This window comes from Lithobates pipiens, unplaced genomic scaffold, assembly GCF_037356315.1.
Source record: "Lithobates pipiens isolate NorthernLeopardFrog02 unplaced genomic scaffold, aLitPip1_a1.2 Scaffold_8, whole genome shotgun sequence".
Taxonomy (NCBI): domain Eukaryota; kingdom Metazoa; phylum Chordata; class Amphibia; order Anura; family Ranidae; genus Lithobates; species Lithobates pipiens.
The window spans coordinates 223715136-223742104 of record NW_027507903.1 but is presented as its reverse complement, the minus strand read 5'-3'; the positions used below and the strand labels follow the sequence as shown (position 1 = coordinate 223742104).

The window sequence follows — 26969 nt, the reverse complement described above, 5'->3', positions numbered from 1 at the left end:
CTAGTGTTAACCCTTTCCCTGCCAGTGAGATTTATACAGTGATCAGTGCATTTTTATAGCACTGATCACTGTATTGGTGTCACTGGTCACCAAAAAGTGTCACAGGGTCAGATTTGTCCACCACAATGTCTCAGTCCCCGCAAAAAATCGCTGATCCCCCCACCATTACTAGTAAAAACAATAAAAATAAAAAAATAGTCCCTAAACCTCTCTCCTATTTTGTAAACACTATAACTTTAGTGCAAACCAATCAATATGTTTGTTGGGATTTTTTTTTGTTCCAAAAATATGTAGAAGAATACATATTGGCCTAAACTGATGAAAACATATTTTATTATTATTATTATTATTATAATTTTTAATTGTTTTATTGTATATGTATTCTAGGGAAAAGTAAAAAACTATTTTTTTATTTTTTTTGTTTGTTTTATATTGCAAAAAAATAAAAAACACAGAGGCGATCAAATACCACCAAAAGATTATTGTAGAAAAAAAAGAACATAAATTTTATTTGGGTACAGAGTTGCACATCCGCGCAATTGTCTTTCGTTATTCTGACTTTTTTCACCACTGATGAAAGTTAAATTCTCTAGTTTTCTTAGTTCATCACTGTGGAACTAATTTGTTCAAACAATTTCTTTATTTGGATACTTTGTTTGTCATTCAGATACAAGATTGTCTTATACTTCCAGAACTAGCTGGCTGTTTATGGTGGAAAAAAAGACGTAAACCTGGTAAATGCTGTGTTGTCAGAATTTGTATGATGAGCACTACTCTTAGGCTTCATCTAAGTGTGCGGTTGGGGGGCTGAAAAAATGCGCAGTTGCGTTAAAAAAAAATTTCTTCCTGTCAATTGTCCCTCCCCCCCCTTAAGCTACATCAAACAGTGGACCCCGTCTTATATGCTGCAGTCATGATTTTTCACCTTCACACCCACAGCAAAGTTTACCGGCAATGTAGCGATCAGTGGCAGCTAGCACACCAGACACCACAAATGCCTCGCAACCGTATGAGCAGGCTAATTATACCTAAGTTGATCGATCAACTTGGGTACAAGCAGCCGGTTGGCTTTTACATGTGATCATTGCTAGCGGCTGCCCTCACCTCCCCATTGGGAGAACACAATGGCTCGCCGGGAGGGATTCCCTCATCGACACTGACTTGTGGTTCTAGGAAAGAAATGTGCTCCGTCAATGGCTGGCCTTAGACACACGTCTAAAGCCTGGCACACAGGATGAGATTATCGGAAGAATGATCGTCCCCCCCTTTTTTTTTTTTCTCATGTTGAAAATAAAGCTTACTAAAGTTAAGAAATTAACGTACGACAGAATAAAAATTCGGAAGTGATGTAGTATTTTCGGACAAAAACTGTACTGGATAAACAAAAATTGTTTGGTCTCATAAGACAAAACATGAAAACATTTTCTCTTATCAGATAATTTGGCACGACCTGTCCTCATCGGCTCTCGAAAGCGGTATACTAACAATCAGATTATCCTATGCTTGCTTCGAAATCCTGTATTTTTTATAAAATTTTCTGATCACGTTTTAGGCTTAAATCTACCCTTAGGAGTAAAGTTACACAAGTGAGCAGAGCTGCCTTTCCAGGTGTGGTTATCAGTACTGTACATGTAATAAATCATGTATATTAGAGCAGATCAGAGGCCTGGCTGGTCAAGTGGTGCCTTGACTTTCACATAAGCACATGCAGACCATCTTTGTTTCTATCTATTTATCTGAGAACATGGACATTGAACAGAGGACTTTGTTCCACTTATTCATTTTGTACCGTCTGGTGAAACAAGGCTACCTGACCTTTTTATTACCGTTTTTATGATTATTCTGTTTAGTGCAAACATGAAACACCTGTTCCAGCTAGAAGATTTTTTTTTCTTGCCTAGTTGGTTATTGTAGGAGGATATGTACAATATAACAAAGTACATTAGTTCTGGCTTCTGGAAATCCATAGATTGTTTTGGAGTTATAGCATGTTTTTGGCTCCAGTAAAATTTTCTGCTTGTTATTTTTTAGCATACACTTACCACATCATCTAATCTCAATTGAAAAGCAACATAACACCTGGCTGTGACCCCTAACCTTAAAGGCTCAGCTGGTGGTAGATCTAAAGGAGATTATACAATCAGATTGTACAGTGTATGTCCACCTTTAAAGGAAGAAATAGGAAAGTGGTATAGTATTGAGGGAGGTGTGGTCCACAGAAGAAAAACACTCTCTATTCTGTGATGCAGTAAGGCAGTGCATGATGGGATATTAAGTTTCCTGGATAGTTACATGATCTACATACAGGAAGTGATGGGCTGAGGATACTTTTTAATTTTGAACAGAGAGGTGCAGATTTAAAGCTACCATGGACTGGGAAAGCGAGAGATAAGCACATTGGGATGGCTTGGGTAGAAAAGGCATTACAAGGGGCTTCTATTTCTTCTAAAAAGTGAAATTCTATCCGATTGAAAAAAAAAAAGGAATTTAACCTTTAACCACTTTTCGACCAGCCGCCGTCATTATACTGCAGAAGTTTGGCACGATCCCGCAAACTGTCATAGCTCCCTTTTAAGTGGGATAGCGGGAGTGCCAATGCTGGCCATGAGCGACCGCGGGCACGAGAGGCAGAACAGGGATGTGTGTATGTATAAACACACAAATCCCAGTTCTGAGAGGAGAAACAGATTGTGCGTTCCTACGAGCTAGGAACAACGATCTGTCATCTCCTCTAATCAGTCCCATTCCGCACAGTTAAAATACACAGATAGGGAACACAGTTGACCCCTTGATCTCCCCCTAGTGTTAACCCCTTCCCTGTCAGTGACATTTTATACAGTAATCTGCATTTTTATAGCACTGATCGCTGTATAATCAACATGGGGACAAGGTGCTTTGGGGTGGGGGGGGGCCGTGCGGCCCCCCCTTCCCCAAGGCACCCCCCATGTTGAGGGCACGCGGCCTGGTACGGGTCAGGAGGGGGGGGCGATTGCTCGTCCCCCCCCCCCCCTTTCCTGGCCAGCCGGGTAGCGTGCTCGGACAAGGGTCTGATGTGGACCTGGGGGGGACCCCCACGCCGATTTTTTTATTTATTTATTTATTTTTGGCGTTGGGGTCCCCCTTTAAGTCCATACCAGGTGACGGGGCCAGCGATGCCTCTTTCGCTGGCCCCGGCTACCTGGAGACGTGCTCAAAATGAGCGAACTTTCCTCCACGTGTGTGGGCGAGTCCGTTCATTTCAAAAGTATGGTGGGTAGTCCGGCGGACTTAGTACACCGTATTGGTCAGCTGAAAAAGTGCCGTGTGTGGGCTCGTTCGGAAAGTCCGGCGGGAAGTCCACCAGACTAAGTCCGCCGGATAGTCTGCTACGTGTGTATGCGGCATAACATGTCATTCTTTAAAATTGTGCACACTTGTGGAATTTCGTCAAACTACACTACTTTAAAAATCTCTGTAGGCAACACTTTTAAACAACTTTACAGGTAACCTGTTTAGAGTTACAGAGAAGGACTAGCTCTATAATTATTGCTCTTGCTCTAACATTCGATGTGATGCCTCAAAAAACAAATCGCTCCTTTTTTACCTTTAAAAGATAAACCAAAAAAATGTTCATCTTTTGCTTAAAAGTAAAAGTTTACTAGATCGAAAAGGGACGTCATGATGTTGCTCTGGTCTACCAAAGCCATAGAAGTGATCAAAGACAATCAATCTTTGATCAGCTGGCTGCATCATCAGATCGTTTCTATGGCGAGCTGGTGGAAACGGTAAGCTCAAGAAACACAATCACTTCTGAAAGTACTCCAGCTGCTCGTGAGCCACTCAGCGCGTGCACGGGAGCCGCCGGTAATGGCACACTAGCTGAAGAAATGGCACGTACGAGCCTCCTCTTCAGTGCGCATGTGCTTATGACATTGGCATGTGTATGCAGTAAATATCTCCTAAACTATGCAAGTTAAGGAGAAATTCACAGTAGCTACAGGTACGTGGTTTTTATTATTTTTTTTTAAAAAAATTATAGGCTTACCTGTTTTTTTTTCTACTGAAATTTTGTGTTTTTATAAACCGTTGTAATAATTTTGTGTGACATAATAAATTGGAGTTACCACTATTTTATTTGCATTCAGAAGATATACCATGTTTTGGGAGTTTTATGTAATCTTTGGGCCTAAAATTATTTTTTTAAACGTGTGCAAAAACGGCTACAAAAGCGTAAGGGTTAACCCGTAGAGCTAATTGCTTATCTTCAAGCTAATCACTATGTTTACCCATAGACCTGAGTTGACTGTTGATTCAACTGTTTTTTGTTTGAGGTGCTTGCCAACACCGACAACCCAGAAAGTAATGATCGGGCGGCGGAAACCTTGTCTGAACACTATATTGTTTCCTCTTGAGATAAGCCAGTGTTGGAGGCAACTGCAGTGCACTCCCTCTTCTTTCCTCTATTTGTTAAGAGAAGTAAAGGATTTTTTCTTTTTTTTTGCCCCCATTCATACTTTCCTAGGTGGATAAAGCATCGGTCTGATGCTGCATCTGGCGCCTCTGCACTGAGAACTGAGCGATCGAACATCGCTGATCACTTTGTTTTCAGTGCTCCATGAGCAGAGAGCTGCAGACTGTCAGTTGCAGCTCTCTGCTTTGCTCCCTCCTCGCTCATTGGAGCGCTAAGTTGTGGAGGGGGCGAGGATGAGACGGGTGTAAGTCCAGGCACCTGGCAGATCCAGCCTCTGTGGTCGGGGTGACGTGGTGCCTGGACTGACATTGGGGACTTCAGCCTGCTCTCTGCTGAAAATGGCTCACAGGAGTGCAAAACAATTTGCACTCCTGTGATACATAGAAGTACAGCCAAAGAAGCTTTGGCTGAACCCCTCCTTTTTAAAGGATAAGTTCACCTTTTGTAAAAAATAAAAATAAGCGCACATTTTTTTGCAGGTAAAAAAATTAGCATGTTGATGATGATGATGATGATGATGATGATGATGATGATAATAATAAAATAATATATATTTTTTTCATTGCACCTGCTATCAGCAGATCGTGATAATATGCCTGGATCCTGCAGACAGTCAGTACACTGTTTGCCCATACTACCGATATGGGCAGGCAGTAAATGAATGGCAGGGAGATCAATGGACTACAAGGGCATTTACCAGTGCCTTTCGCTGATTGAGAACTACAAGCCGCCAGCCACAGTGGCTAACCAATTCACAGGAAACTGTGAATAAATAATGTGGCCGTGTGGGCAGAGCTCCACATGGCCACGCTATTTTCCAATTGTGACAGAAGGTGCGGGGAGAAGATCTCCTACCTGCTGTCAAAGTGGGGAGCCCTAGGGGCAGAAGATTGCTGCATAGGAGCATGTTGCGTGTTAAGGCAAACGTAGCCTTTAAACAAAAATGATCTGCCAAGGCAAACATTTGTGTTTGGACAGGGCCAGCATTAGACAAAATGAGGCCCTAAGTGGGTCCCCATATGCTATAATAATATGCTGATGGCAAAATAAATTTGCATAAATAAACAAAAGCTGCTACAAAAGCAGGTCTGGAAAATTATGCAAAAACTATCAACATAAAAAGGAGTTTACTCCTCTGAAGTAAAACAATGAAACTGCTTTCCGTCATGACATCATGCTCGGGCTGAACTTCCTTATGGTGGAACGCAGGCCGATAACAGGAGGGAGCAGCGCCGGCATTTAGACAAAAAGACTGTATACATTCGTGCCGTGTCAGGGCACAGTTACATGTAAGTGCAATATTTTTTGTCATTTCAAAATCTATTGCAATAAAATTTCTATACTATATTATATTCTTCAGTTTATGGTGGTGAAATCCTTTTAGAGGGAGAGTAACAGATTTATGGATAATGTTGGAAGATCTGATCAATTCGGATGGGTCATCAAATATCCCAAAGTGCTTACTGACCTTTATTCATTTTGGAGGTTGCTGGATCAACAGTGATTTTGGCTACCCTCTTGTGTATGTTGGTCAAACTTTATGTGAAAATAATGTGTCAAGGATATAGTAGGCCAAACAATGGCATGTGTCAAAATAAATCCATGTATCAAACCGTTTCCAAGGTGGAAAATGATCAACTCTGAAAAGCATGAGACAAAATATCTACAGCCATGGCCAAAATTGTGAGACGAATATAAATATTAATTTTCACAGTTTTCAAGTCTGCTGCTTCATTGGTTTTCAACCTTTTTGTCTGATGTTACTATGGTATAATTACAAGCATTTCATAAGTGTCAAAGTCTTTTATTGACAATGATATTAAGTTTATGCAAAGAGTCAACATTTGCAGTGTTGACCCTTCTTTTTCAAGACCTCCGCAAGTTTTTTTTTTTTTCTTCACCCGCTTCTTGAGGATTGACCACAAGTTCTCAATGGAATTAATGTCTAGGGAGTTTCCTGGCCATGGACCCAAAATTTCAATGTTTTGTTCCCCAAGCCACTTGGTTATCACTTTTGCCTTATGGCAAGGTGCTCCATCATTCTTGAAAAGGCATTGTTGATCACCAAACTGTTCCTGAGCACACGATAGTGCCATCATGTAATGACCAATAAATCATTCAATGGACAGGACATAAATGACTTGACTTAATTTTTTGTCAGTTTTTTGTTCGTTTTTTACATATACCTAGTGCAAACAGTTTGGACAGGAAACCCATTAACCTTTCAATTTATCGTTTTGTTTGGCAGAAAATTTCCTTTTGTTTTTTGGGTCAAAAATGTCCCGACCGATTTATGCCCATTAAATGGCCGAAAAACGAACGAACTGTCTAAATGACCAAATTTTGGCTGATTTTTGTATAGTGTGTATATATATATAGCCTATCCCACACCCACCGAACAACCCAATTAAATCATTCCCTGCATCTTTTAACTTTTGTACCACCACCCCCTCCCTTTAGAATGTAAGCTCTATGGACAGGGCCCTCCTGTCCTTTCTGTATTGTACTGTACTGTAGGGCTGCAACTAACGATTATTTTCATAATCGATTAGTTGGCCGATTTATTGTTTCGATTAATCAGTTAATAACCTTTAAAAAAAAAGTGGGTCAAATTGACGTTCATTTTCAACCACAGTGATGGGAAAATTTGGAAATAATAGAAAACTTCTTAGTCAAAAGAATTTTCAGACCGTGTATGGGTTTCCGTTCAGAAATTGCATTCATTTTAAAAACAGAATGTTAAAAACAAGTGAAAATTTCAAACAAAATTCTTTCATTCAGCGAATGTACAAAGATTTTTCGTCTGAATATTCTCATCTGAAAACTGATCCGTGTGGCCAGCATAAGGCTCGGCACATACCTATGCAGTTTGCTTTTGATCTGTTTCTGCGGTGCTTTTTGCTGTATGTTTTGATTTTTGCACACGTGATTTTATGGCAATTTGCATTTTTGTATTTTTTTTTGGGCAGATTAAAAAACGCATTGCTGCAAAAACGCATTACATGCTTTTTTGCAGCTTCTCCATTGAAGTATATTGAACCAATAAAGCACCATTTTGCGTTAAAAGTCCCTGACCCTTTGAGATGTGAACGTGTCTCATAGGAAACCATGTAAATGAACTGTAGTGTATTTCTGCAAAAAGCACCAATAAACATATAGATGTGAACCAGATCTAAGACGTTTAGTAACGTAATGAGGGTTAAAAAAACTAAAATGAGCCCCTTATAGTAGAAAAAAGCAGATAATCACTACTGTAAGGGGTTCATTTTTTTTTTTTACTGTAGAATTGTGAAAGTAATATTTACAGTAGTGATTATTTGCTCTTTTTATACTATAAAGGGCTCATTTTTTTTTTTTTTTTTTAACCCCATTATGATACTGGCCGATTAATCGATTATGAAAATAGTATTCGATTAATTTCATTATCGATTAGTTGTCGATTAATCGATTAGTTGTTTCAGCCCTACTGTACTGTAATTATCTCCCCTCTATTATATAGCGCTGCGTAAACTGTTGGTGCTATATAAATCATGAATAATAATAGTGTATGTGGCCAGCCTTGGACTATATGAATACAGGCGGCTTGGCCAGCCCATATCAAATCCTGGCATTTTCGGGCACCAGAGAGGCATAGAGTCCAGCGTCGCTGTCAGCGGCTTGTCAAAATCAATGGCAGGCTAAAATACATGGAGGCTGGATGCTGTACTGAATGGTACTCATATATAGGGTCATATATGCATTCATTGATATATGCCCCAAGTGCAATCTTTATATACCTAAAAACTCAAGTTGTATTTGGAAGGGGAAAAAAAAAGGCCAATCTAATTCAGACTGAATGTAAAATAATGTCTTTGTATTTTTAATACCGTATTTCCTTATACAACAGTGCAACAATGTTTCTTTTTATTAACAGCAAGTGACGATGTTCGAGAAACCTTTGCCAAAGCCAGAAACGGAAAGTACAGACTGCTAAAGCTGGATATCGAAGATGGTTTGTAATCCAGTTGTTATTTCTTTCTGCCTTCAATGCAAAGTGCGTGTTCATGCACCAGAGTACAGATCTATTTAGAGAGCTGCACCTTCCATGCCTCATAAACAGCAGTTTGTTTTTTTTTTTTCATTTAACTTCTCTCTGTGTGTCCTGGTGACTATGGTTACCAGGACTGGAAGTGAAGGAAAAACAAAAATAAATGGGAAATTTTGCAATGGGGACATTGGTTCCAATGATACTGTCGCTGTGCCCATCCAGAGTGTTTCTAAACTGCCCCCCCCCCCCCCCCACACCCTACATCAGTTACACTCACATTATCAGTGATCCAGCATTGCTCCTGCGTCAGCTACCACCAGATAGAAAGCCCAATGCTACCTGATATGGGAGAGCATATGACATCCACTTATTGACTATGTACAGGTCTAGCAGACAATCACTAGGCCTGAGCACTGTCACAGTACACAGGGGTGCCATCGCCACTCCCATTTTAGCCTCTGACACAGGATGACTGCAGCTCTGGATCGCTGGAAATTTAAATGGGGAAAAGTAACAGTAACTCTTATAGGCTTACCTGTAGGTAAAAATCGCCAACTACCGCTTTAAATGGGCACATATAATATATTTTATATATATAATATATTATGTGTGTGTATGTGTGTGTGTGTGTATATATATATATATATATATATATATATATATATATATATATATATATATATATATATATATATATATATTTAGATGAAATCTTGCATATCTATCCTGAAATCTAGGTAAAGTGGCAGTGTTAATGGGGAAATTGCTAATCTCCTGTAAATTCTTCTTTGTTTTACTAATAGAGCAATTGACTGTGAGCGTTCGTGAAAAGCCAGTAAGCTCTTGGGACAAAGACTACGATGACTTTATATTGCCAATTTTGGAAGATCAGCAACCATGTTACATTTTGTATCGTTTGGATACCCAGAATGCTCAGGGCTACGAATGGGTCTTCATTGCCTGGTCACCAGACTACTCTCATGTAAGTGCAGACCACAGCTTGCTTTACAGAATTTGATGTTTAATTTCATTATTGCAGATAAAATGATGGTTATATGTAGGGAGCCTGCAAAATACATTTACAAGAGAAAATTAAATAAGTTAGGAGGATTTGGTCAAAGTTTATGATGCTGAAAGTGGTTGTAAACCTCAGACATGAAATATGAACAAAGCATATCCTTTACTGTATATTGTGTGCTTGTCTCTATCCCAGGGATATGCAATTTGAGGACCTCCAGCTGTTGCCAAACTACAAGTCCCATCATGCCTCTGGGTGTCATGCTTGTGGCTGTCAGTCTCGCTATGCCTCATGGGACTTGTAATTCTGCAACAGCTGGAGGTCCACTAATTGCATATCCCTGCTCTATCCAAACCACTTAGCGAGATTTCTCTCTGCTTCTCTGCTGCATGAGTCACTTCTAAGCGCTTTTCCCAATACAAGAGATAAAAAAGTGATAGGGGGAGGGGTGCTCCAGCACACAGTTTGTTACTGATCTCCTCAGCTCTGCATGTTCTCCGTGTACTGTGTGAGGCAAGGGGAATGGGGAGGGAGGTTCCCTTCCCTTCCCTCCAATGAGAAATCAGAGCTGTTCTTTCTGAGATCTGCACTGTGACACTTCAGATCCCCACCCCCTGTGTAAATTCTGGACTTAAACCACTTAAGGACCGAGCCTCTTTTTGACACTTGTTATTTGCAAGTTGAAATCCATAGTATTTTTGCTAGAAAATTACTTAGAACCCCACACATATGTATATATTTTTTCTATTTTTTTTTTTTTTCCTAAAACGCTAAAAAATAAAATGGCGGTCGTTGCAATACTTTGTCACACTATATTTGCGCAGTGGTCTTACAAGCGCACTTTTCTTTGGAAAAGATAATGGTAAAGTTAGCACATTTTTTTTTTTTTTGTGAAAGATAATGTTACGCCAAGTAAATTGATACCCAACATGTTATGCTTTAACATTGCACCCGCTCGTGGAAATGGGACAAACATTTACCCTTTAAAAATCTCCGTAGGCGATGTTGTTTTTTTTTTTGTTTTTTTTTTTACAGGTTACCAAAATTTCTTGTAGCGATGAAACGGATGATGGACAAAGTGTCTGTCATGTACAAATTTAGTTTGCCTCAGAACAGTAAAGGGGTTCTGAGGGTTAATTGTGTAGGTTTAACTTTGACATTAGTTTGTCTGGGCTGTTTTAGAGTTCTGCCTGGTCATGTGTACAGTTAGGTGCACATGACAGGCTCAGAACCAGGCCTGGTTGGACATTTTGGGTATCAGCTTCCCCTGAGCCAATCAGTGGGTGCTCCGAGCCCCGCTGAGGAGTCTGGGGAAGGGTACTTAAGATGTTGAAGTCACGTGTTCCAGGTTCATTTGTGAGGCCCTAGCGGTCTGTTCCTGATTCTGGACCGGGGTAGCCCCGCAAGGGGTCCCAGTCACGGGAGCGTTCGTCGCTCCGCAACATGCTTCGGTTGGCTAACCCCAATAGACCCGCCTGGTCTGGGGTAGGGATCCGTCTGTTCCCAAGTCTCGGAACCAGCTGGCCCAAGGTGCAGTAACTGAGGGAGGATTCAAGGCATCCGGATGTGCTCTCGGCTTAGAGGGGCACGCAGCTCGTGTAGGCGACCGGGGGAGGACTCTTCGGAGGAGGGCTAACAAGCTGGCATCCTGAGAAGTGTCTGGTTGCTGAGTTGTGAAGGACACTGATGAATTCACGCTTTTTTCAGTACTGCCAAGGAGACAGAGAACGTTCCAGGTACTGAGGAAAAAGGTTCCTGTTCACTTCTGTTACCAGTTACTCAAGGTCAAAGATTTCACAAGATTTCACAAGTTCTGGATCAAAGTGCTGACTGCCATAATCTCTGGCCAGAGATTTGTTCAGCCTTGAAGCGCCCAGCTGTGAGTGGCTACTCTCTGGGTGGTACTAGATACTTTCTGATATTAGCAGTTCAAGGTGCCTGAGCTTCTTCACCCTTGCCCTCTGTTCCTATACGAGACTGTGTTGTTGGATTTTACCCCTGCAAATAAAAACCTTTTCTAAAGGACTTTTATGGTGTCAGCATCCAAAGTGTTGGGTACTAACTCTGGGAACCCCTAGACATGGAGGAACAAGCCAAGCGGAGGTAACCGGTAAGCCCAAAAGTTAAGGCCGCCCTGCCAAGGGTTATGGCCGCTACATTCTAAACATCCCTTGTAATAGAAAAAAAGCATGACAGGACCTCTTAAATATGAGATCTGGGGTCATATTTACACTAAAATGCAATAAAAAAAAATGATAAAAATAAAATCTCCTTTTTAAGAGCTATGGGCAGAAGTTAAGTTTTGACATTGCTTCCGCCCTCCCATGCTATGGAGCCAAGCGGGGGCCATCTTCCCCTCACTCGGCAGCCAGGCATCGAAGGGAAAGGACACGTCTCCGCCGCTACCGGCTGGTTTATACAGGTGTGTGCCTTTCCAAATCATGTCCAATCAACTGAATTTACCACAGGTGGACTCCAATCAGGTTGTAGAAACATCTCAAGTATGATCAGTGGAAACAGGAGGCACCTGAGCTCAATTTTGAGTATCATGGCAAAGGCTGTGATACTAATGTACATGTGAATTTTTTTTTTTTTCTATAAATTTGCATAGATTTTAAACAAACTTCTTTCACATGGTCATTATGGGGTATTGTTTGTAGGATTTGATCCTTTTTGGAATAAGGCGGCAACATAACAAAATGTGGAAAAAGTGAAGCGCTGTGAATACTTTCCAGATGCACTGTATTCTGCTACATATTTTTGTAAAAAAAAAATCCCAATAAGCTTATATTGATTTGCCCAAAAGTCAGTGTTTACAAACTATGGTATATTTTCATTTATTTTTACTAGTAATGGCGATATTGTGGCGTACATTCTAACACCAACTGACATTTTTGATACTTTTTGGGTACCAGTGACACTAATGCAGTGATCAGTGCTAAAAATATGCACTGTCTCTGTACTAATGACATTGGCTTGGAGGGGGTTAAAATCAGGGGTGACCAAAGGGTTAACTGTGCCTAGCCAGTGTTCTTGTGTACTGTGTGAGGTGCTTTTACTAGGGGAAGAGATGGAATGTATTCCCTGTTTTGCAGGGACACAAATTACATCCCTGACCTCCTCTCAGAACAGCGATCTGCCTTGTTTACATGTCCTCTGACTCCTCAGAGGTAGGGCCTTTTCAAACCCCTAAATCTTCTGATGATTCAGAGGAAGGTAAAAAAAAAAAAAAAAACCCCTTGGTTAGATGGTCTTGTCCCTGAATCATCAATCTGACATGGATGGATGGTGGTATTTGATCACTTCTGCTTTGTTTTATTTTATATTTTTGCACTAGAAACAAAAGTGGGTGGAGTTTGATTAAAAAAAACAAAAACTGTTATAACTTAAAAACCATAACAGCACAAATAACATTTTTAACAGCACAAATGTAGCACTAACCGAGACCAGTTTTGTGTCTTTTGGGCGTTGTAGGGGGGGCTGGGTGACCTTTGGTGACCTTTAATAAATCATTAATAACACAAACGATAAAAGAGAGAATGGAAATTTAAACGGCACAAGACGCGGCACTAACCAACCAGCCTGGTTTTGTGTCATTTGGCTGTTGTAGGGGGGCTAGGGGATGTCCATAGTCAAAAACAATTGCTAATATCTTAAAAATAAAAGCGGCACAAAAAAGCACAAACGTAGCACTAAAGAAACACACTTGAGTTTTTATTTGTGCTGATTGTAGAGGGGCCAGCTCCATATTGTTCATCCTAGGATCTGTTAAGTGATACTTTTATACCACTTCAGTATACAGATTGTGTTAACAGCATAAGGGCTGGAAGTTAACAGCAGCAACTGTTAAAAGAATGTTCCTCCATCCATGTTTAACAGCCTGGATGGAGGAATCTGCACTGCTGACTATTGTATTCATCCATGGCTGCCTAAATACTTATCCCATAGGATGTAGTGACTGTTTGGCTTATTTTTTTTTTTTTTTAATCCACTTTTGTCAAGCCAGATTGTATTGATATGGCCATCCATGGATTGAATTGCATGGAATTTAAAGGAGAAGTATAGCCAAGGCTCGTTCGGGGTGTGTACAGTTCGTTTTGCACTCTGTGACCCGTTTTCAGAAGAGAGCAGGCTGAAGTCTGCTCTCTGCTGACATGACTGACAATATAAAATGTGAATCTGCCAAACTGAGCGATCATCGGTGTTCGCTTGGTTCTCAGTGTAGAGGTATCGGGGGGGGGGGGGGGGCAGATGCAGCATCCAACCGATGTAAGAATGTTTCCAGGAAAATAAAAAAAGTCCTTTTACTTTTCTTAAGTCTTGTGGGATTAGTTTTAGATTTCAGGTGACTTCTCACCTCCAGACTTCCGTGGTGTTGAGTCTTCCTTGGGTATCACTTGATGCTAGTCACTTCATTGGTTCTATGTGAGGGTTTTCAGTCTCTTCAAAAGGGGTTACAGTCTGTGTTCTTATTATACTGTGAGTGGTTTCTATAACATTGCAACTTTAATTTTCTGTCTTAAGTATTTCTCATTATGTTTTTCCCTCCCTACCAGCACAGCACCAGCAAAAAAAAAATGTCTGGAGCCGACGCTAGTGGGCTTCCAGGTTCTGATTAGTCCCCCCTGTAAACCCATTCATTTTAGGGACTGGATGTGGTAATGAGGGTTAGGGAGACTTCCCTCTGCAAGGTACCTTACCAGTGTTGAAGAAAGACATGTTCCCTGGTATGATTCAGGAATTGGAGCTGCACACTTGCTGTCCTCCCTTTCCTGGCCACCAAGGGTGCATGCCTGGGTAAGGGTCTGTCTTGGGATGCCCTAAAGCAGTAACTTCATGTACTGTTTTAGGGCATCCCCCAAGTATGCCAATTTGAAAAGTTTGTGTATTTTCAACGTTGCACTTTTAAAAGATTCTCTCCCTAGCCCTGAAAAGGGTAAGAAAATGGCAATATTTGGCTCCTATGGACTTCAGTAGAATGTGGCGCTATGTTCAGGGTTCAGACTTCCCACTGGGTTCACCGATTTTTATTTATTTTATTTTTTTTGTCTGGTTCACTGTAAGTTTCAGGATGGATAGACAAATCCTTTGGAAGGAAAAGATGGCTACCTTATGTGCCTTTCAACTGTGTACTTGGCTGTTTGTCTTTAATCATATATGCAGGAATGCTTTAAATTGATTGTAACAACTGCTAATTATTTCTATTAGGTACGACAGAAAATGTTGTATGCTGCAACTAGAGCCACTGTGAAAAAGGAATTTGGAGGTGGGCATATAAAAGAGGAGCTTTTTGGAACCACTAAGGTGTGTGCAATTCTAAAGATTATTTATGACTGAGGCTGATTTTACTAAAGGAGTTGAAAATGTTTACATAATAAAGTGTGTGAATGTCCACTTCAATTATCCAACCATGTGAAAAACAAATTCCTTACTTATTTCAGCTGCACATGACTGGATAATTGAAGACCCGCTGACTAAGCTAAACTGTCAATTTAAATTAAAGTGATTGTAAAGGCAGAAGGTTTTTATCTTAATGCATTATATACATTAAGATAAAAAGCCTTCTGTGTGTAGAAACTCCCCTCAGCCCCCCTAATACTTACCTGAGCCCTATATAGTTCCAGCAATGTTGCAGGGGTGTCTCGGCTTTCCTGGACTCCCCTCCTCATTGGCAGAGACAGCAGCGTTGGGCCATTGGCTCTCGCTGCTGTCAAAGTCATTCAGAAAATAAGGAGAGAAATTTTGGTGGGGGGCGGGCCATGGCATCTGAATGGACACAGGAAGCTGTGGCTTGGCTCAGCTGCCCCCATAGCAAGCTGCTTGCTGTGGGGGCACTCAACAGGAGGGAAGGGCCAGGAGCACCTAAGAGGGACCCGAGAAGAGGAGGTTCAGGGCTGCGCTGTGCAAAACCACTGCTCAGAGCAGGCAAGTATGACATGTTTGTAAAGTCTTTGTTATTTTTAACTTTTTAACTAAAAAACATCACTTCAAACTTGTAGAGTATTGGTAAATTTCCAACACACTGACCATCCCTTAAATTTAGATTTTTTTTTTTTTTTTTTTAATGCTCTGTTTAGGACATTTTATTGTATTTATTACATTTTATGATTTCAGCAAACACAGATGGCTGTATGAAACTGATATTCCTTTTGTATATATTTTGGATGAGTAGTAATTATTGGGGCCCTCTACCGATAGACCTTGAGCTTGTGTCAATGACATTAGTATGAATTGCTTCTGAGATTCATTGACGGGTACATTTGACCTGCAGCTGACCTATGAATTCTGCTCTTCAAAGCAGTTACCGCTCTAACTCAAAATACAAAGAAATCTGAATGCTTTATATAGTCTGGTGTTAAATTAGTGGTGCACCGAAATGAAAATTCTGGACCGAAACGAAAAATTCAGGCGTTTAGAGTCCTCATTTAATATTAAAATATCTGCCCAGTTGCTTGCTTGTGGCATTTCCTAGATCATGTATTTTTAAGTGACTAGTGACACAGCTATTTCACCTTTGTACCTTCTCTTACTATATTCACAGCTGCAGTGACAACAAATAAAATAACTTCGCAAAGGAATCTGCTTACATACCTGAAAGCTATAAAAGGGTGTTTCCTACAACTAATGTTGACTGGGTATTGTGTCAGATGACGAAACGTTGCTTTTTACTGTAATGCACCTTTAATATAAACGCACACCACATTTAAAGCAAACCTATCATCAGATCCATTTCACAAGTACAGTGCATGCTTAGAAATGTACAATTTTAAGACTTGCATTTATTTTGTACCTCTAGGGCAGGGATCTCAAACTGGTGGCCCTCCAGCTGTTGCGAAGCTACAAGTACCATCATGCCTCTGCCTGTGGGAGTCATGCTTGTAACTGTCAGCCTTCCAGTGCCTCATGGGACTTGTGGTTTTGCAACAGCTAGAGGGCCGTCAGTTTGAGACCCCTGCTCTAGCGTGATGAAGGAATGTTGCATGTGCAAACATATAAAGGCTCTTGTTAGAAAGGTGCTTAATAATGAAAAGATGCTTTTAAACCCACATTTTAAAGCCCTGGAGGTACCTAAAAATTTGGATTTTTGTACTTGAATCCATTTAATGGAGTTTTTAGAGGGACACATGAATTCAGAGATGGGCGAGTTATTCTGCTGCCCACAGGTGATTGTTTTTTTGCAAATAAAAAAAAGGGGGGGGGGGGGGGTGGCGAGGGGTCAGGTATAACATTTCATGCTTCATTTTTGTGGAAAAGCAGTACCAAAAACATGGTCGTGAACACAGAGGCATGGGACCTGATTCCCTTGATGAACTCGAACAAATACATTTTATGATAGGTGCAAAAACTCCATAAAACATGAACGTGTGACCAGGTGGTGACAACCTTGCATAACTGGGAAACGGTATTCTACTGTCAAAAACTCCTATAAGCAGATCTTGTAGGAAAGGGTATAACCCAGACCTTAAAAACATAAACACAATGGTTTGTGTTAGCTACTGAGAAATGGTGGGAAAGGAAGCAGATTTCCCCTTTTGAGGACCATCAGGAGTGACCAAAAGAGTCAGTCAGTCTTCCTGAGAAATACATTGGCTATAAAGTGACCTCACACAGCAGGAACCTACATTCAGGCAGTGGAGGGAGATCTACTTCGGATGAACTGCAGATAGAGGGCGAGAGATGGGAGAATGATATCCCAGTTAAGGCAACAGGCTTAAACCATTTTAAGAAGGAAGTTCTGGGGCTCAACATCACCTTTTCTTTGTGTAAGACCAGAATGGGTTCTTTATTTGATAAGGCTGTCTGCTCAGACGTTGGCTTCGAAGAAGTGACATCAACAAGGAACGCAACCTTGTGAGTAAACATAAAATATCCCTGATAGGTTCAAAAGGGGGCCTTTGAAGGACCCAGAGAACCAAATTGTGATCCAACAGATCCATTGGTGACACAAGAAAAATCCACATGGCAGACACCCTGTAGGAAAATCTTGATTGTCGAATAAAAGCCAACAGTCTTTGGAACAAGATCAAGATTGCAGAGACCCTTAACCCTTTTGCTGCCACCAATGTATATATGTCAGCAACCGCTGGGGGTTTAAAACACGTCTTGGCGGTCAGTTGGAAGTTATCGAATGGCTGTATACACTTTCACACACCTTTTGAACATTACATTCCCACCCCAACCCACCCTCTGCCATGTCTCCTGGGATCCGCACTCCCATTGGTGGACTGGAATGGTGGGTGCCACTGGGTAGAGGGGAGGGAAACCAGTGAATACCCCTACTTGGTAGGAACTCAAGTGTGTGTGAAATGTTACTTCTGGGTCCTGTTGTCCAAAAGAACCCTTAACCACTTGCCTACTGGGCACTTTCACTCCCTTCCTGCCTAGGCAAGTTTTCAGCTTTCAGCGCTGTCGCACTTTGAATGACAAATGCGGGTCATGCAACACGGTACCCAAATGACCTTTTTTTTTTTTTTTTTTTATTTTTTTTTCACACAAATATAGGGTTCATTTGGTGGTGTTTAATCACTGCTGTTGTTTTATTTTTTTTTATTTTTTTGTGCAAAGAAACAAAGGCCGAAAAATTTTGAAAAGAGAAACCTTTTTCTTTCAGTTTCCTTCAGTAAATAAGTAATTTTTCTCCATCACTGATGGGCACTGAGAGGCAGCAATTAATGTGCACTGATGAGGCTTCACTGAAGGCCACTGATTAGGTGGCACAAATATGCAGCAGTGATGGGCTCTAGAAGGCGGCACTGATTGGTGTCACTGATGGGGACTGATCGTTGTCACTGATGGACACTGCTGGGGCTGTACTATAATTATCAGGGAATGATCATATGATCATCAGTGCCCTGGTTACCTGTACAGTCTCCCCTGCGAGGAGATGCCGTTGACAGTGTAAGCGTAGGAGAGACGATAAATGCCACTTTACGTGTGATTGGACACAGCTGATCATATGAATAAAGAGCTGCGTCATCTGCCTTTTACTCAGATCAGGGTCGCGCCCTAGGAAAACAGTGCGGACATGATCCCCAGGCTGTTCTATGACATCGTCCCGGAACAAGAGTGCCACCCCGCTGCCGTCATTTTACTATACGTTGGGCAGCAAGTGGTTAAAGAAAACCTGTCACTAAATTATCACATAGGTGATTTTTTTTTTTTTTTGTCCCCTGTGTAAAAAAATAATAATAATTTAGTGAATAAACAGCAGCTGGGAATGTTTGCAAGTCTTACAAGCCAACTTTCGATCATCATATGGAAGCCATTGGCCAGCAGCTGTCCAGTTGCTTCCATGCACCCCAGGAACATTTGTTGCCTCTTTTCCCCGTACATGCACCCATGATTTGTCTCCGGCTCAGTGCTCCCACAGAGAGGCCTGGGATCGGCATGGTGGGTGCTGCCGAACAGAGGGGAGGGAGACCAGCAATTGTCTGTTTGCTGATCTTCCCTACTTAGTACTACTAAGTGATGTGTGAAATGTCTCTTCCGGGTCCCACGCTCACCTTTTCTGGCTACTGTGGCTAGGGAAGAAGCTCTGTTAGCTTCAGTGGAGGACAGGTGAGACATTGAAGTCTAAAAGAGAACCTACCACAACAAAAAATATCACATAGGAAACTTTTTGTCCTCTGTGATAAATTTAAGTCTTTAGTTTAAACAAAAGTATAAAAAAGTGAATTTTGCAGTAGAGCACATAAACCCTGCCTCCAAAAGTTGAGCCCCACCTTCACATATAAGCATAAACGCACGTTTGGGTGCCTACACACAAAAAACTATTGATTGCGCTACACATGTATGCCAGAGTGTTAACTATAATTCTAGGTCATTTATTCATGGTTGCCTCTAAACTGATAACAAATAAACTGCTGGAACCACAGAGAGGGCATTGCCAAAAAAGTTAAAAAAAAAAAGAAAAAAAAAAGTGAAATCCTCCTCAAAAGAGTACAAGACAGATAAACAGTTTGCAGGGACAGAAAACCTGCCAGGGTTCTTCCAGTCTCCATAAAAGAGCAGCTTGTGCGTCTGGAATGTCTTTAGAGTTTGCAAGGCCCTAAAGGAGCCAAGACCTGGGGGCTGCACGACCCACCCTGTGATTTATTTATTTTTTCTCTTGATTTTTTTTTTTTTACATTCAGCGGGGAAGCCCGCTAACAGCTGATGACTCATCGGTTGTTTGGCACGCGGCAGCCGGCTTCCTGGCCCCCTCCTTGGCAAACGGTTATATAAAAGTGTAAAAAAAAAAAAATTTATCTGCAAAACGCAAATATGCTGGCTACATACCATTACCATGTTAATGTCATAGGCTAGTAACTGGACAGAATATTTCATGTAACACAAAGTAACAACTCACCACATTGGAGCGCAGCCACCATTTGCCTAGGCCCAGGTGCAGGACCACCACCCTGCTGTTCAGGCTCGAAATCCAGATAGATCAACAAATTGTCTGTACGCTACATACAAGTTATTAAGATTTGTTTCTTTTTGTAATCCTGAACAGCAGATCTGCAAACAGTCAAACCTATACACATGGAATGTGATTTACAAAATGCCTACTTTTTTAGTTAGTTAACAGAACACCTGATAATAGGAAAAATATTTGCACATGATTGGACGATTAAATTGTACTGTATATAGCTTTGTTGCTCTAAGTGGGAAAGGTGTTGTCTAGGTGACAAAAAATGTCTGGGTGACCAACTGTTCTCCGGTTGAATAGCTGGTTTGAAGGGAATTTTTTTTCACCATGAAGTAGACTGCTGATTAGAATCACTTTGTGAAACAAACAATACTGTGTTTCTATTGCAACCAAACACGGTACACAACTCAATCCTCCATAAGTTCTACCCAGAGGTAATTGATCTGTGCTGTTTTAGGAACTTCAGCATATGCCCAGTTCTCCATGTCTTCTGTTCTTGTCCTACACAGGATTTTTGCTTCAGAATAATTTGTCAAAAATGTACAGATTTCATCCTCCCAGAAAACCCTGCTTTCTTTTTTTTTACATCTTTTTATTCTGTAGAGTAGAGAATAACAGGTTGATGGAAGACAAGTAAGATGTACCAAAAAATGTGGATAGATTTTATGATTTTATAGATTAGATTTCAGAGGCAATGCTCTCCTGAATGGAGACCCATGATCACCTTGGACACCTCTCAGTGTTCACTTAGGAGCTCCCCTTATACCACCCCCTACTTCTTCCCAAGATCCACCTCTCACTCGCCCTTTAAACCTCTTTCACCCCCCCCCCCCCACTTCCCTCCGTTTTTTTTGCTTTTCCCACACTCCTTCCTTTACAAAGCGCAACATGATTACCCCCTTTCCCAATTATGTTGACCCTTAAGCCCCATACACACTATCTGTTTTTCTGCTGAGTTTTTTTCCTTCAGATTTCCCAAAACTATAGAATATGAGGTCAAACCTTAGGAGTTTCAATTTGTATGCAATCAGGCAGGCCTTTGCACGGCATGGTTTTGGTAAATCTGAAGGAAAAACTCAGCAGAAAAACTGATAATGTGTATGGGGCTTTAGACTTATACTCACCCCTGGCCCCCTCTTTCTATATCATTCTAGTTCTACCCCATCCCACCTTCTAACTTGCTTCCAATGTAAAAAAAAAAAAAAACAACAACCAAGAGTAGATGCCCCTATTGCCTTTGATTTCTAGGGATATCTTGGACTAAATGTAATCATATCTACTTTGATTGTACCACTCACTAGATATTGTTATATACTTGATTTGCTCTTTGCTCTTAACTTCTGAATGGAGAATTTAAAATGTTTCTATTGCATTATATATTTTATTTTAATAGTTTTATTGAGTGTTTGAAAGAAACCGTGCATTATATATTTTACAATTGTATATTCCATTACCTAGCAGTTTTTTTTTTTTTTTTTTACTTTTCTCTGCTTAGTTTTTACTGTAGAATTTTTAATTGAATGTGCTTGTTGATTGTTGGTTGATTTTTCAACAGGAGGATGTTTCACTTAGTGGATATAATAAGTATTTAGTTTGCCGTTCAGCTCCTGCCCCTCTTACTGCATCAGAAGAAGAGTTAAGGCAAATAAAGATTAATGAGGTAAAACTTGGGTTTTTAAACATGTTTTTTGTTTTTTACATTTTTGAAAATTGTTTACACAGTAGTATAATAAGGGTGCGTCACATTTTACTCCAATCATTTCATCTGAACAGATTCAGTATCTCTCACAAATGTTAGTACACTCCTCACATTTTTGTAAATATTTTATTATATCTTTTCATGTGACAACACTGAAGAAATTACACTTTGTTACAATGTAAAGTAGTGAGTGTACAGCTTATATAACAGTGTAAATATGCTGTCTCCTCCACAATAACTGAAAATGTCCGAATTGGGCCCAAAGTGTCAATATTTTGTGTGGCCACCATTATTTTCCAGCACTGCCTTAACCCTCTTGGGCATGGCGTTCACCAGAGCTTCACAGATTGCCACTGGAGTCCTCTTCCACTCCTCCATGAAGACATCACGGAGCTGGTGGATGTTGGAGACCATGCGCTCCTCCACCTTCTGTTTGAGGATGCCCCACAGATGCTCAATAGGGTTTAAGTCTGGAGACGTACTTGGCCAGTCCATCACCTTTACCCTCAGCTTCTTTAGCAAGGGGCAGTGGACCTCTCGGAGGTGTTTGGGGTCGTTATGTTTCTTGTGCATCATCTTTAGAAGAGGCTTCCTTCTGGGATGATAGCCATGCAGACCAGTTTGATGCGGTGTGCGGCGTATGGTCTGAGCACTGACAGGCTGACCCCCCCCCCCCCATCCCTTCAACCTCTGCAGGAATGATGGCAGCACTCATACGTCTATTTCCCAAAGACAGCCTCTGGATATACGACACTGAGCACATGCACTCAACTTCTTTTGTCGACCATGGTGAGGCCTGTTCTGAGTGGAACCTGTCCTTTTAAACTGCGGTATGGTCTTGGCCATCATGCTGCACCTCAGTCTCAGGGTCTTGGCAATCTTCTTATAGCTTAGGCCATCTTTATGTAGAGCAACATTTTTATTTTATTTTTTCAGATCTTCAGAGAGCTCTTTGCCATGCGGTGCCATGTTGAACTTCCAGTGCCCAGTATGAGAGAGTGAGAGCACACCTGCTTCCCATTTACACCTTAGACCTTGTAACACTAACGAGTCCCATGACATCAGGGAGGGAAAATGGCTAATTGGGCCCAATTTGGAGATTTTCACTTATGGGTGTTCTCAGTTTTGTTGCCAGCAGTTGTCTGTTGCGTTATTTTAAAGGGACAGCAAATGTACACTGTTACACAAGCTGTACACTCACTACTTTACATTGTAGCAAAGTGCCATTTCTTCAGTGTTGTTACATGAAAAGATATAATTAAATATTCACCAAAATGTGAGGGGTGTACTCACTTTTGTGAGATACTGTATATCCTTTGCATACAGAATATTACATTTAGTGTTTGTTGTTTTTTTTTTTTCATCTGCTTTCACTACTTCACAGAAAGGCCTTAATCTATTATTCTATTAACCTTCCTTACATGTCCAATTTTATTATACTACCATCAATGCTGAAAAACACTTTATACTGTTTTGTATCGTTATAGTCATTCATCTAATACCTGGAAAAAAATAGTTTGTATCCAAAGTCCTCAAACATTAATGGTTTTGTTGAAAAAATGTTAAGACAGATGTAAGCAAATAACTTAAAGCAGACTATTAAATAAAAATTGCATGATCCAGCAAATTAAATATATTTGACAGTGTTGAAAATTCATGTTTGGCTGGGGAACTGATGCTTTATTGCTGTACCTAAACACGGGCTATTTCATCCAATTATGAATGGTTATGCCTAATATTTCAGATTCAAACGGATATTGGAGTAGACACAAAACAACAGACTCTCCAAGGGGTTGCTTTCCCAATACAGAGAGATGCATTCCAGGCACTTGAACAGCTAAAAAACCATAAACTAAACTATGTTCAGTTGGTATGTAGAACTTGATTTTTAATATTGGCTATTGCAAATGAAATGTGATATATTTGATGTAGATGATTTTTTAATATATGCAATGCAGATTGTATATAATGTCACCATGATCTTTTGCAGGATAAAGCTGTTTAATGCACACATGATTATTTTTGATTTACCGTTATGTAATATCTAGTAGTTTCCATGTATTCCTCTGTAAAATATTTTTTTTTCATCCTGTAAAATTATTTTTTTAAAGTGAAATTCTGAAAAAAAATATGAAAGTGCAGCCTCATTGTTTATATGGAACAAGCCCGGCTGTAAGGCATGTAGCCACTCACAAAATGTGGTGCTTTTAAAGAAAACGCGGGTGCCACACACAAAAAAGGACAACGCAGTTTCCTGCATACAGGACTGCATGGTACCAAAGCACCATGCGGTTTCCCTGCAGCCGCATTTTAAAAAAGGTGCAGGAACCTTTTTCCTACAGAAATACGCAGGCACAACAGCTCATTGAAATGAATGGGCTGCTGTGCCCGTGCAAACACTGCACGCAGAACCACACTAATGTAAACCTAGGTCTAAGCTAGAACCACATTTTGAATTATTTATTTATTTTTATTTTTTTGCCAATGACTGTAAACAAACTTTGCACTGCTGGAGATTTTGAAGCAAACACATTTTTGCAGGGTGTTTGCAGGTTATATATTAGGTTAGTAAACATTACTTACTTGGTTACTTTACCTTTATAGCAAAAGTAGTACATTTCATGGACTGGGCCAGTCATAATTTTATATCGCAGTAGGGTCATGGCATAATGAAAAGGGTAAACAGCTCTCTGTGAAAAGTCTACACTAGGCTATTGATTGCAAGCTTACATTTATACACACTAGTATTGGCTGTGTAAGCACATGTCTGAAATGTGAGGAAGAAATACAAGAAAGCTATATGACTTCTGTATTGAATTTCAGCCTAATGCTGATTAGTGCAGTTACAGTATGTGGAATATTCAGTATAGGTAGTGGTCCAGGTTGTTGATTTACTTTTTACATTGCCTAAATACAAATTACTGAACGGGAACTGTCATGTTCCAATTGCCATAGATTAGCAGCAGCTAATGCTAAATTGACTTGGGTTGGACCAACCAATTCTGATATAAATTATATTTATTGTTTACCAATGAATGAATGAAGTTTGTATACTAATAAATTAACAAATAAAATCTACATGTCTGCGTGTCTTGACATATGATTTATTGACCACACATTAGATGGTGATCCCTGTGATTCCAGAGGTATATTTTAATGTTGAGTCAGTAGGACGCTGTCCTCTAACCCGGCTGTAAAAACTTTCCTTTTTGTGATGGCTATCCCATCCTGCAGGATGCTTGGTGATTGTGTAGAACCAAGAGCGAGGCTTGGAGAGTAGCTGGAGCTCGATGGTGAGGGCTGGAACGCAGCTTTGGGCATGATGGCGTCACTAGTTTGCTCACGACAACGTTTTGGCGCATGTGCACTGGACAGTTGAAGACAGAGCTCGCTTCTTTCTCAAGCTGATCACCGAGCATCCTGTGGGATGGGATAGCCATCACAAAAGGTTGAGAGAGCCACGGGAACATTTTTACAGCGTCCTACTGACTCAACATGTGCCTATTCTCCCTAACCTCCATTTGAGTTTATAACGCACCTATGTACCAATAAATTTGAAGTCTTAACTCAGAGGCACATTTATTCTCTTTTTCTGCATGTTTGGCACTTGCTTTAACTTCCCCCACAAGGCTGGCCCTGACACAGGCTGTCCTCACACTACACAGAGCTCTTTTATGGACTCCTGTAATTATTTTCTTAACTATCTGGTTGCGCCACTGCCCAACCTTTTTTTTTTTTTTTTTTTTTTTTTTTTTTTGTATAATACAAAGCATATTGTGTATATATAATACGTTTGCATGTAAGGGTTTAATTTGCTGTGTGTTTACACTTGCAACGTAATATCTTTAGTAGAGGCATCACAACCTGCATTCATATGCCCTGTACAATTGCATTATGTGGCCACCTAACCGTCTTCTCTCTTTGTATTATTTAAGCTGTCTTTATTAACAGTTATGTTTAATGTCTACAGAAAATAGATATACCAAATGAAGTCATTGTTTTGGCAAACACTGCATACACAGAAATGAAGGATTTGCCGGCAAGAGTTCCGAAGGATGCTGCACGCTACCACTTTTTCTTGTACAAGCATTCACATGAAGGAGACTATTTGAATTCTATAGGTACTGTTTTTAGATTCTTCATGTATTATTAGAGTGTTGGACGTTACTAAACTAAATGGACTGCATAACCTAAAGTGTTGAAAGGGAAAACTTCCCTCTACTTCTCCCATGCTGTGGCTGTGAGCTCTGCATTCAGATTGTGCCATTTGTCAAAACGTGTCTGTTGTTAAGTGTAGTTTTGGGAAGATTACATAATGGTTGGAACTCATTTTGGTATTTATTTATTTTTTTGCTATATCTGTGAAGATTTACCCTAAAGCCTGCTGGACAGCCAGTACAGTCAGCATCATGTCACTGCAACTTTTGATAAGTGAAAGCAGAAATTTATATATAGGGTACTTTCACACAGGCAATCTGATCAGGTCAGCCTATCAGGTTTTTCGGGTAGACCTAATTGGGCTGCTTAGTCTAATTAGACTGGTAAATCTTCCATTCATATTCATGTGTCTTTATAATTAAGTGAGATTGTGTGGGTCGCTCTTCATATGCACTTTGTATTTAATGTGAATGGTGGTGAGCATCTGTTATGTTAGAGAAGTGTACTCTGAGAACACCCGGTGACTGTAAATGAATATGTCAGTTCACAGTGGGATATTTAAGACTCGACCCACTGCTCCTTGCTCTGAAGAAGTTTGCTGATAGGTGAACGAAACTGGTCAGCGCAATGTCACCATGTAACTCAGGTGATCCTTCCTGACCCACCCTGCCCAGCTATTGGGAAGCAGGCTGGCTTCGTAGGGCGTCAATCCTCCTGGGGTATTGGACTATGTAACTGAAACTGGCAAGCATGGACTACACACAAAATCATGATTTGCTACATCCCCTCCCCTTCTGTGAGACAAGAGGTGGTGAGCATACTGATGAATTAGCAGCTACATGATGCCCAGTGATTGCTATATGGGATTTATGTTGTTGCATCCTCACCAGTCTTTATTCACCTAGTGACATGTGGCTGTGAATCTCCTGTTGGGGGGGGGGGGGTTGAATTACACCAACTTTTGTGACTGGTTCTGCTGTTCATCCATAGACCTCATTCAAGGTATAGCCAGCTATTCCCATTCCCATCCCGCCATAACCTCCCCATCCAGCCTGCAATACCCTCATTGCGGTTCTATTGAACGCTCAGCTTCAGCTGCATTCTATGTGGATTGTTATACCCTTCGATTGAAGAAATTCCAGGGTTGGTCTCTGTGGATAGAGTGATTTACCATTGGCATAATCTCATCCCTTTTCCCACTGTCTG

At 40.6% G+C, this 26969-nt stretch overlaps 1 protein-coding gene across 1 annotated transcript in view; it reads left to right on the top strand.

Annotated features, from left to right (window-relative positions):
* The window catches only part of TWF1 (twinfilin actin binding protein 1), a 54007-nt gene that overhangs the window by 22691 nt on the left and 4347 nt on the right, over positions 1–26969 (top strand). Inside the window, exons 2-7 of the mRNA XM_077472744.1 lie at positions 8364–8441; positions 9281–9459; positions 14704–14799; positions 21462–21566; positions 23350–23475; positions 25576–25726. Of these exons, the coding sequence (XP_077328870.1) occupies positions 8364–8441; positions 9281–9459; positions 14704–14799; positions 21462–21566; positions 23350–23475; positions 25576–25726 (735 nt within the window). The remainder of the gene's footprint in view (positions 1–8363; positions 8442–9280; positions 9460–14703; positions 14800–21461; positions 21567–23349; positions 23476–25575; positions 25727–26969) is intronic.